This window comes from Aquila chrysaetos, chromosome 9 (assembly GCF_900496995.4).
Source record: "Aquila chrysaetos chrysaetos chromosome 9, bAquChr1.4, whole genome shotgun sequence".
Classification (NCBI taxonomy): domain Eukaryota; kingdom Metazoa; phylum Chordata; class Aves; order Accipitriformes; family Accipitridae; genus Aquila; species Aquila chrysaetos.
Genome location: NC_044012.1, coordinates 14,211,723 through 14,224,056, shown reverse-complemented (window position 1 = coordinate 14,224,056; position 12,334 = coordinate 14,211,723). Strand labels below are relative to the sequence as shown.

Here is a 12,334-nt window from a genome sequence, read left to right as displayed (position 1 = left end):
CATGTGCTTCAAAAGCCAAGCTGAGGTGTCTCTTTTGAGACAGTCAGTGTAGATACTTCTTGCTACTTAGATCAATCTTGAAGAAGCCCTCAGCAAAGATTTTTGGACATTGTGGTTTTATGATGATCTATTATCCCAGGAGGCTGAATGGGATGGGACAAGAAAGTATATCTGGAAGTTGCTACAAAATGATGCTTACAGTGTGCTGATATGGCCTCTGCTAGTTAGCTATGGGCTGTTCATTACACTGGCAACTTCCAGTGTCCATCAGGGCTCTCCAAGGACATTATTAAAGGGGTAGAGAAGCTGGAGCTGTTTCTCTTAGCAGAGTAAATCAATTCCCATGATTTTTGTCAGATAAACCCATTTTAAATGTGAAACTTACTGTTTGTTTAGCTTCCCATACTCTTGGCAGCTTTGATATATGTTGAAGTGTTTGACTCCAGGTGAGTCCAAGGGGTACGTGTATGCTCTCTGCCACTCTTCGGGATATAACCTTTTCTTTTTGTTCCTTCCAAGGCTGCACATTGCGTGTCAGAAATAACAGTTTGGTGGTACAGAACAGCGTGGTATGAAGTGGTTTGAAACTTTGTTGACTTAAGTGCTTTCCATAGGAATTCAGGGGACTGCAACCATCCCCCCAAAAGCTATGTCTTCATAAGCAAACAAATAAATTTAGGTAGTCATATTAAAACAATTGCAATGTTTGTTCTGTTTATAAAAGAAATCAAATAGAATAAAAAGAAGGGGGCATTTTTGTTTTACTTTACTGTTAAGCACACTGTCTAACCTCTGGCCAATAGAAAAAGATGCAACTTCACTGCAAAAGAACTTATTTCATTCAAAAGTGATGAAATGTCATTGCTGGAGAAATGCAGGAAAGATTGCGTAGGACAGATTCTGGATGGCTTGTGTAGGGCAGTGATCCCAGATGGCCCTCTCCATTTTACAGCATCACAGCAGTGTTCATGGAGGGGATCAGGAATCTTGACGTCTGTGTCAGCCGCAGATACAACAACTGCATCTGACAGACGGGTCATTCTCTGCAGTCCTGCAGTAAGTCATTGCCATTTTAAAATTCTTGGGGTGATTTGGAATTGCTTAGTGTCCACCACTTGATAGGCTGGCTGGTTATTAAGTTTAGCTGCAGACATGCTTTGATTGAAATATGTCAGCACTGAGTTGTGAACTGCTGAAGTTTGTGGCTGAGATAGACCATCTCACATTAATCAGTTTTTTGGCCTTGGCACTGACCCCTCTGCTTTTTTTTAATTGCCTAAGGAAACCAAGCCATTCGCCACAGCCCTCCCAACTGCTGCAAAATCCTCTGGCTGTTTACAAGACTTTAGCCCCTGTAAACATTCAGGCTGTGGCCTCTCTGCTTTCTCTTCTAAGGACAGCAAAATGAAATAACTGCTTCTCTCCTTTTGTACTTCTGTATGGACAGTGATCGTTAATGTGCTGGCTTTTCTGGGCTTGTGTTTAATGTATCATAGCAGCTCTTGTGCTACACAAGTGCAGTTGTTTCGGGCAATTGCTGCAAGAATGCTAGAGCAAGCTTTTGTAGATGGTACTCTAGGCTGCCTGTCTGCTATCCAGGCTCAATTTGTAATCAGGTTATTTGTGTCAGAGCTGAATCTTGGCCTCTCTTGCTGGTGTTGGTTGTCCCAGTCTGCCTCCCCTGAATGTGAATTTAGGTTGCTTCAGACTTTGTTCTTGTGCCAAAATGTAAACAGAGAAGAGGATGCCACCAGCACCAGGAGACTTGCTCTTCCAGCCTGGGAAATACTTCTGGTGTAAGGAACGGTTGAGAGCTGATGATCAAACATAAAGCGCAGCCTCTTACTTGCCTTTCTTTAACCACAAAGATATCTAAAAAAGAAATACCTAAACTCTCCAAGTAGATAAAGTAATAATTCTTAACTTTTTCAAAGCATATTTACTGTGATCATTAAAGCCAAAACCCTTGAGAGTACTTGACCTATGAACTGACTCTATTATTGAATAAGCCAACTGGCTTATTTCTCACAAAGCCAAAATACAACATTTGCAGATGTTGTGAATGTTCAAGCAAGCTAGAATGGAAATGGGAAAGGGCTTCCTTTTTAATACTCTTCAGGATCAGAATTGAGCATTTACCATTCACATTGATATAGATGGTTGGCTTTGGGTGTCTTTCACTACATTTCTTGTGATTCACCAATTTTCTTCTTTTGCTGCTCATCACTTCTCCACATACCTGGTTACCACTGCATTCATTTTCTGCAGTTTGAAAGAGCAGAGACCATACCATCACTCAAGAAAGTTTCAGCAACACTACAAAGGCTGAGAAAAAAACTTCATTAGAAAAGTAGTATATCCAGTACCCTTCTGCTATTCAATGAGAATTTGAAAGCTTGGAGCACTTTCTCCTGCTTGTTCTGGTTATTGGCTTGGTTTATTGTTTTTTTTTAAGCAATCTCAAAAAAAGATACAGACCTATACAAATTGACAGGAGATGGTGGAATTACATCAATAGAAAAGAAGTCTGAATCAGTTCTTGAATGGACAAGAAATTTTTTGCAGTAGTTAAGTCCTTCATTCATTATTGAATCCAGCTGTCCCTTATAAAGGAACGGATTGCTGACATCCAACCAGTAAAATAAACACCCATTTTTCCTAGCAGTCATGGATTGACGCCCCATGAAATCTTCTAACAGTCCGGATCTAGAAGCACAGAACCATAAATTGTTCTATTGACACTACTAGTAGCAGTTTTGCAGATGCACTTAAACTGCCTCAAATAAAGTTTTAATTGCCTAATTTTGTGGAAATTATGAGCCCAGATCCATGCATCTATATCTGCGGTATGGTGTTTGGAACAAAGAACTTATACTTCGTTGCATAACATCGAGAGTAGTGTGAATTTGAGTGCTCTGCAGTTGCTAAGTCAACAAAATTACAAATCATTGAAACTCCTGGGAATGAAGGTTGGGGAGCCTGGAGGAAAGACATCTGAGGGAGTGACTAGGGAACAACAGGTTGAGCTTCCTTGGTTTGCTTCTAGTCCTAGCTGAATAGCTTTGAATTCATGGCCATGCCTTTGGATGCTGGTAGTGTACATTTCCTGACAATGTTCATCAGAGGTAGAGGGAACCTCCTTCACCTAGATGGATGTCTAGAAACTCGTTTCCCTGGCCTGTAAGAGGATTTTACAAAGCAATTGTTCTGTCGACTTGTGTCATAGTGATTTCCAATAATTCATAATTCATTGTACATGGAAATCAACTGCTTCACTTCAGGCAATTAATCAAGGTTGAAAATGAACACTCACCCTTTTAGATGGCTTTGTTTTCCCTTCTTTCTCTCCTTTCTCCCCACTACTTCCTCGTGATCTATACTACCACATTTCAATGGACTTGCTACGTTTAGCAGCTTTGTGCAGTCCCCTCCATGGGGCTCCTCTGAACCCTGTATAGACACTCAAAGGTCATGTTGGGAATGCTTTCCTCAACACTTAGACCTAAATGTTTTCATTTTCTAGGGCATCCACTAGAACAGTTTTCCCTTGGAGGAGTCTCTGGTTATTTGTGCTTGAAGCAAAAGTTAGTGAGAAGTCTATTGACCCTTTAAGGCACCAATATTCAGCTATTTGCTTGTGGTTCTTTACTTGATAAATTACTAATTTAGGGTGAAATCATACTCTTTAGTGGCTCCCTGTTCATAAATCACAATCTGACATTTTTTCTCTGGGGGAAGATTGCTGTTTGCAGTATGCTCTGCCACCAGAACAGATGACAATATTAGTTTATCAGGAGAAACCTATATTTTAAAAACAAATCCTGATGCAATAAATTCCCAGCTGTCTGTATTGCTGCTTGAATGTTTTTATTGCCAGACCGTCTCTGTGATCTTGAGCTCAGAAGCCTTTGTATAGAAAGCAGAGAAATCTAAAATGGAATGTATGATCAAATGGACAGAAAGGGGAAAGCAGTATTTCAATGTGACAATGGTTTGACAGCCTGTACAAGTATTATACCAGATTACTTATGCTGATGAGAACTCACACACCACTTTCAATTAAGCAGCTTTTAATCGAGAATAAGTTTTTACTAAACCTGGAATCCAGCATTTCCAATAATCTGTTAAGCTGTTCTTGTTTTAAATTGCTAACACAAAATTTGAGGCTATATTTTTAAAGGTGTTTTAAGCCATTGACTCTTGCAGAACTGGAACTTTATATTGTATTTTGATGTCTTGCCTTTCTAACTAGCACACAACGCACACTGAACTAGTGTAAGGTCCCTACACATGTAACTCGCAATGGCTCTTTGCAGGAAGAGTGAGGCAGAGAAATTACAGGGTTTGTCCTCTGTCTCTTAGATGGCAGAAATGGAAATCTCCATCTCAAGCCCTTGTGCTTAACCACAGGATGCCCAACCTACCTTGCTCCTGCTGAGACCAGGAGTAGCACCTCTGCCTGTGGTTTTTGCTGGCCTGTTGGTGGTGAAACATCTGTGTGAAGAGCAGTGGAAGAAGCTTCCTTCCCTGCTCCCCCATGCAATATGCTTTCCCTGTCTGTGGCTGGGTGAGTTTGTCTCTCCTCCTCTTGGCTTACACCTCACCAAAGTGCCTGGGAGTTTGTGAATGATGGCTCAGCCCACCCAGATAGCTGAGTTGGGAGCTGTTCCTAGTGGGGTCAGGTCCTTTTGGGGAGGGAGCTATAATGCACTGGGTCTCCTCCCTGCTCCCACTTGGGGCTGGGCTCCCATGGGCCACCAAAGATTTGAGCAAGCGGAGAGAGGCCTTGGGATCAACCCATGAGCGTTCCATGGGACCTTGTCCCCAGTTTCTTCATTGTAAAACAGGAGCAGTGTGAGAAGTGGTACTCAAGGCTTCATTTTGAGCAGATTTGTGTTCTCTGTTCTCCTTTTCTCAAACACTGCTTTGGGGAAAGTTGGAAAGAAATGACTAAAAAGCAGGAGGGAGGGAGGACGACTGGAGAGGATGCTCGAACCCAGTTCTGCTGTGGCACCAGCATCTTCCACATCCATTCCTGCCCTTGCTGCCCCCTTCCCTGTCTGCCAACCAGTGTCAGAGCTCTGTTGCTCACACGTTCCTCCTCTGCCATTATAAATGGTGCTGCTGATGGGCTTGTCTGCAAATGTGTCTTCTGTGTGTGCGTCAGGTTAGGGGACGCTTGGGCAAAGTGCTCTCCACGTTCCCTGTGCTCTCGGCCTGGGATTGTCAGGGAATCAGCAGCCGCAGCAGCAGTGCTAGGCTCTTCAGTCACGCTAAATGCATTTTAAGAAAGCAAAAACCACAGGTTCTTTTGTATTCCAGTAGAGTACTGCTGGCGTAAGAACATTGTTCCCATGGGTCTGGAAATGTCTTTATATCCTTAATGTGTCTTTACTTCAGAGAAAACAGGCATGTGCAATTAATTCTTATATGTATGCTACTTGAGCCTATTTGAAATTATGTGTCTATATGTGCAAGGTAATTAATTTCCATTCTTCAGAAGTAAGAGAGTGAGGGAGGCTTTTTTTCCCTTCCTCCTTTTTGCATTGGCAGGGTAAGGATTCTAACTTGGGCGGGGTAGGGGTGTCTCCCAATTCTGTGCTGTTGCTTCCAGATCACGCTGCTTGGGAAAGTACAGTCCTCATACAGAGGAGCTTCAAGCAATAAAAAAGTGAATGATCAAGAAAGATGTATTTTAATGATTATCAGTACGCAGCACAAATCAAGGAAAATCAAACGGCAATTTCTGATTTAGTCCTTAATGAATTTAAGATAATTCACTTATTTCTGGGAGAGAAATTGTCTTTCTGAAGGATGCTGTCATGATAAGAGCAGTAAGAAATGATTATCTATTGGAACTAAGACTCGTGCTCCAGTGCAAGTTGCTTCATGAAATTAGTTTGCAGTGTAGTTAACATATGCTGGATTTGGTTTTCTCTATGGTTGTCTATTTAAAATGTCCCTCAGGGTAAGAATTTAAATGCATAACTTTAGGGTTTGCAAATTCTATTCATCAGCAAGAACCCTCTTCAGTGTTCAAGTAGGCAGGAGTATGACCACTGCCAAAAGGAAATACAGACAAAAGAGGAGAAGGAAGACCTTCTTCTTTGTGTAGTATCTTCTTTACCTTTGCTTCCAAAAAATAATTTTGGCTCCTCAGAAACAAAGTTGATGCACTCAGGCAGTTTGATACAATTGCTGTTCTTTTCCACTCATGATGTAACTCATAAAGATGTCTTGCCCCATTTATGCGGAGTCTGTTGTACTTGACATAAAAAGGTGGAAAGAAGTTGTTTCAGGAAGACTGTAGTGTGTTCCTCTGGGAGTCATGAAACTCAATTTTCCCTGAACGTAATTAATATCTTCCCCATTATGAACTCGGAGAAGGTCCATGTAGCCTGAAATGGCAGCAGACTAATCATCAGAAGAGACACAGGGCTGAGAGAATCATATGCTGGGTATTCATTTAGAAAATGAACTTCAGGGAAAATCAGAGAGAGGCACTAATGTCAGGCTTTATGGCTGTGCTCTACCACCTATACAAACAAAAGATGCGACTTTCACTGACCTACAGCAGTTGTTATGCAGCGCAGTGGCTTGTTTCAGCAGCACCGCTATCCCGTTGCAATTGCACACAAGGGGTCAAAATCCTTCCTTGATGCAATCCCCTTCACTTTGCTGAAGGAGCACCATAGCTGAATTTGGCTCATGCTTTCTGTGAATTGAAGCCTTTTACCAGACATGCAGCTATTAAAAGGAGAGGTCAGCACAGCATTCCCCCCCCCCCCCCCCCCCCCGAAATATTTTTTTCTCAATAATTATGGACCATGGCATTTATCACCAGGAAGCTGTGCCCATCTTTTTGTCAGATGTAACGCAGGCTGGCCAAAGCCTTCAAGAGCACAGTGTCACTGGTAAGTGACTGGGGAGGAGCATGGCCTGGAGCACCTGGGAAATCCAGGAGGGAGCTTTTAACTGTTACCTGTAAGTGAAAAAGGGAGAAGTAACCAAATGGGCCAGATGTGGTTTGCGTTCTGTCTGTGTGACGTTGTGGGGTGACAAAACAGTACATGGCCTTTCTGTGAAGCCTTGATTAGCAGACTCGAGTGACGGTGTAGTTCCAGGGAGGAGGTACTGCTTGATCATCTACCGGAAACCGGAGGAGGTTAACACCATCTTTCATTCTTAGCCATTGAAACACAGCCATGGCAGCTAGGAAGAGCAGCAAAAGGCTACACTAGATCATGAGTTTCTGCCAGGACACAGTGAATCTCTGGGGCTTTTCCTTTTATTTCCCAGTAGGTCTCTCTCCTGGGTAACTTAAGTATCACATTCGCTTTCCCAACAGCCCACACAGGGCTAGATGTTCTCCAGTTTTGAGTGCAGTGGAACGGCACTGTGTCAGTCACTCTGGGTCTCATCTGCTGTCCCTTGAACATGTCCTGCTTATCAGTTTCCAGTTTTATCACCATTTTCTGCTCGGGGACATTGAACAAAACATTCTTTAATGATCCAACAAAGTAAGTTCTCTAAAGAGGTTTCAAACTTGTGTCTGATGTCTTGTCCTGGTTTTGGCTGGGATAGAGTTAATTTTCTTTCTAGTAGCTGGTATAGTGTTATGTTTTGGGTTCAGTATGAGAAGAATGTTGATAACACATGGACATTTTTAGTTGTTGCTAATTAGTGTTTAGTCTAAGTCAAGGATTTTTCAGCTTCTCATGCCCAGCCAGCAAGAAGGCTGGAGGGGCACAAGAAGTTGAGAGGGGACACAGCCAGGACAGATGACCCAAACGGGCCAAAGGGGTATTCCATACCATGTGACGTCATGCCCAGTATATAAACTGGGGGGAGTTGCCCTTGGGGGAATCACTGCTCGGGAACTAACTGGGCATTGGTTGGCGAGTGGTGAGCAATTGCATTGTGCATCACTTGTTTTGTATATTCTAATCCTTTTATTATTATTATTATTGTCATTGTATTATTGTTATTATTATCATTATTAGTTTCTTCCTTTCTGTTCTATTTAGCTGTTCTTATCTCAACCCGCAAGTTTTACGTTTTTCCTTCCGATTCTCTCCCCCATCCCACTGGGTGGGGGAGAAGTGAGTGAGCGGCTGCGTGGTGCTTAGTTGCTGGCTGGGGTTAAACAACGATATGCCTTCAACTATTAGACTTGATCTTTTATAAGAGAACCTCTTCCCCATGTTGTTCTGGATGAACCAGTTCAGACTTCTTCAGGGATCTCATCCTGCTGACATCTAGGAGCAAGCTCCATGGGAGCTAGGTGATGAGCTAGATGTAGTTAAACTGCAATGGGAACCTCCCCCAACCCTGACAGTCAGTTCAGTAATACACAACATATTTACCAATGAAGTGAGAAATCAAGGCCTTCCCTGTGTTTTCTGACCAAGCCTCTGAAATGTTTTAATCCTATGAAGGAGACTGACCTGTGACTAAGAGTGCTCTGAGGCAACAGCCTGAAAGAGCCTGTGGCATGACATTAGCTCTGCTGTAGGAGTCAGCTCATCAGCACACAAGGGGAGCTTTGGGAGGGACTGATTTGTGAGGGCAAACAGGGTGGGAGCCTGGCATGGAAATATGTGGTATTCCTCTCATTATAGCCACCTCTCCCTCCTATGAGTTCATTTTCTAGTTGCTACAGGCAATGAACTTGTAAAGTGTCAAAACTTTGATAGGTTGTAGCATCTCAGTGTGGCACAGGTGTAAGAGGCTGAATTGTTATCTCGAACCATTTGCCTCAAAGATTGTGAGGTATGAGGGACTGGGCTGTCATCAAGGAACTGTGAACTGCTCATCCAGAGCCCTTTGTCTCCAAGATGGCCGGTTTAAGCGGGACACTCCTCTGTCCATAAGGACGATTACCAGGCCATTGAGGCATTCAGGGGAGGAAACTGGGCTGGAGCTGATAAGATATTGGTTTCTGGTATCGATCACGCGAAGGTCGTGTGTGATGAATGAAACCTGCAGCGCATGACATCATCTAAATATGCCCTATAAAGAACCCCTAGAAACAAGCGGTGGGGGGGCCTTTTCTTCCTCACCAAAGAATTGAAGATTGAGGACCGACGGGACGCCGCTGGATCCATGGTGGTGACTATCCTTGCAACTCTATCCCGACTGCTTGCTTAATTTCTACCTTTTCTTCCATTCTATCCTATCGCTACCATTTTCCGCTTTTGATACTTTTGATAATAAAAACTCTTTTGACTATACGGCATTTGACCTCGTTTGTGTCTTAATCTCGCTCTTGGGATCATATCGAAACCTTTCCCGACATTGGATCGGGACATTTAAATTGGCGTCACGGACAGGATCCCTTGAGACGAGAGTGCCGTACTGTTTCCCTGCTTTAATACGCGAGACCTCTCAGGAACGTAAGGGGGGCAGGCTTGTGGTGTTTGAAACTTTACGTGCTGCCTTCCTGAGACGACTGCTTCCCCGCTTTTTATAAGGTGTTTGAAACTTTACGTGCTACCTTCCTGAGACGACTGCTTCCCCACTTTAACACGTGAGACCTCTCAGGAACGTAAGGGGGGCAGGCTTGTGGTGTTTGAAACTTTACGTGCTGCCTTCCTGAGACGACTGCTTCCCCGCTTTGTATAAGATGGGTGATAGCAAAATTGCCCGTTTGGGGAAAGAAGCTTTGTTTGATTTTTTAGAAAAACATAAATCGCGACCCTCTGTGCTTGGGATAGACTGGGCTCAGGGAAATTGGTATAATCTGCAGAGCGTTGTTGATCGGATGGTCGCTTTACAGAAAGATGCTAGAGTGCGGTCAGGGAAAGGAAAAGCAATTGTGTGTGCCGTTCTCGGAGCCAGTCTGGCCGCAGCAGTGGAGGATAGGGATTGCCACCTCACTGCAGAATCTCAAATTATTGAATCCCTCCAAAATCTTGTTCAGTCCCTTATGGGACAAGTGGCGGGATTAAAAGCACAACTTGAAGCAGAAAAGAACCAAGTGAAACATTTGCAAATTGCTCTTAAGGAGCAGCTCCTTGCAGGTACTGTCCGTGAGGAAATTCCTCCAAGATCAGAAATTGGCTACCCCTTTAAGGACCTGCAAGCAGCAAAAGAGAGAGTGGAGAAGTTAGAGCTGCCTTCATTGCGACCTTTAGTCAAAACTGAATATACTTATGATGATGAGCAAGACCAGTCCCCCCAAGTTACAACTAAAGAGGTCCCCTATACTGCCACTGAGTTGGCAAAACTAAAAAAGGAATTTGGCCGAACCCCTAAGGAGTCAGAAACGGAGTATGTGTGGAGAGTATCATTGTCGGGGGGGGACCAGATTCTGTTAAGTGAAAAGGAGGCGGAAGGGTATTGGGGACCGGGAGTGTTTTTAACTACTGGGAATCACCGTGCCCCCTGGTCTTTAACCCAACGGGCAGCCTATTGGGCGGGGGGTTTGAACCCCTTGGAGAGGGGAGATCCCCTCGCGATTACGGGGACTGTTGATCAATTAGTGGAGAGTGTGCAAAAGGCAGCTTGTCTGCAGATGATGTATGATCGAAAATTGGAGCCTAGGCAGGAGTCCCCAATGATGATGTTGGTGGATCCTGAGCGAATGACTCCCCTTATACGGGGACTCCCTGATTCCCTGAAACCAATTGGTATACAATTACAAGGAAAGATACAGGCGATGCCCCAGGGCGAGAGTGTTGGGGCTGCTTCAGGAGGATTCACGCCTGATCAGCACCGCCGCCCCCCAGATAAGAAAATTTGGACTTGGGGAGAAGTGGCCCAGGAATTAATTAATTACGGGCGCAAATATGGTCCTGTTAACCCTCCAGCCACCAAAACAGACTCCAGGGGCTTGAGGCGGACTGAAGTAAAAATAGTTCCGTGCCCTGGGAGTGATAAGAGAACACCCCTTGCTAAACCGCCGGGGGGGAGAGATATCCCGAACAAACGTAATATACTGTGGGCGCGGGGATACCAGAAGGGGATCCCGCGTAGCTTAATGGACGGGATGCCAACAGACAAATTGGAAAAATTGGTAACAGCGTGGCCTGATAAACCAGTAAACAGAAAAGTGGATTTTGAGAATACTACCCTGAGCACACCTTCCCTGATTGATTTATCAGAAACAAATGCCACCCAAGAGCCGGCGGGAAACTAGATCCTTCGCCTTCCAGTGGTGAGCGGGGGGGCGAAGGTTGGATGTATATTAGACAGCTCACTGAAAACGGCCAGGGTGATTTACTAATTACAGGCATTGTGGGACCAAGACAAGTCCCAGTCACCTTTTTGGTAGATACCGGAGCTCAGATTTCAGCTATTGAAACTAAAGATGCTGCTAATTGCGGAATTACACCCTCCAAACAGCGGCTTTTTGTGGCAGATGCATTCGGCATTGTTCAGCCACAGGCATTAGCAATGGTCAGCCTGCGTTTGCCAGGAGAAGATAGTGCCACTACAGTGACAATGGTTGTGGGGGAGTTTCCACTTAACCTTTTAGGACTCGATGTTTTAAAAGGAAAAACCTGGATTGATAACCAAAGCAGACAGTGGTCGTTTGGCTCTCCCACAATAGATATTCGGCTGTTAAAAGCCGCGCCGCTGCTTCCCCCTTCAAAGCTTACAAATGTTAAGCCCTACCCGATACCCTTGGGGGCCAGAGAGGGAATAGCGCCTGTGTTAGAGGACTTAAAGGGACAGGGTATTGTGATTCCAACCCATTCTCCTTTTAACTCCCCGGTGTGGCCAGTGCGAAAACCTAACGGCAAGTGGAGATTAACTGTAGATTATCGCAGATTTAATGCAAATACCGGTCCATTGACAGCTGCGGTACCAAATATTGCTGAGCTTATAGCTACAATCCAAGAACGAGCCCACCCGATTATGGCAACAGTAGATGTTAAAGATATGTTTTTTATGGTCCCCCTGCAAACAGAGGATCAAGACCGCTTTGCATTTACTTGGGAGGGCCAGCAATTTACTTTTACCCGACTCCCACAAGGATACAAGCATTCCCCCGCTCTAGCTCATCATGCGTTAGCGCAGGAGCTAGAAGTAATTCAGACAGAGGAAGGGGTCAGTGTTTATCAGTACATTGATGACATTCTTGTAGGTGGGGATGAAACAGAAAAGGTTCGGAAAACTCAAGATAACATAATTTCCCACTTGGAAAGCTTGGGGCTGAAAATTCCACCAGAGAAAATACAAACACCCTCAAGCGAAGTAAAGTTTTTAGGAATTTGGTGGAAGGGAGGGATGACATGTATCCCCCCTGACACCCTTTCCTCATTGGATCAGATTAAAATGCCAGAGTCAAAAAAGGATTTACAGCATGTACTAGGATTACTTGTGTTTT

General features: G+C 44.2%; 1 protein-coding gene across 1 annotated transcript; it reads left to right on the top strand.

Annotated features, from left to right (window-relative positions):
* Window positions 1-9,625: 9,625 nt before the first annotated feature.
* Window positions 9,626-11,140, top strand: LOC115345858. The gene has a single exon (XM_030025345.1). It carries the CDS (start codon window positions 9,626-9,628, stop codon window positions 11,138-11,140), a length of 1,515 nt encoding a protein of 504 aa, XP_029881205.1.
* The last annotated feature ends 1,194 nt before the right edge of the window (window positions 11,141-12,334 follow it).

Excerpts from the sequence above, each read along its gene's own strand:
- LOC115345858 (XM_030025345.1), top strand. The coding sequence starts at position 9,626 with ATGGGTGATAGCAAAATTGCCCGTTTGGGGAAAGAAGCTTTGTTTGAT.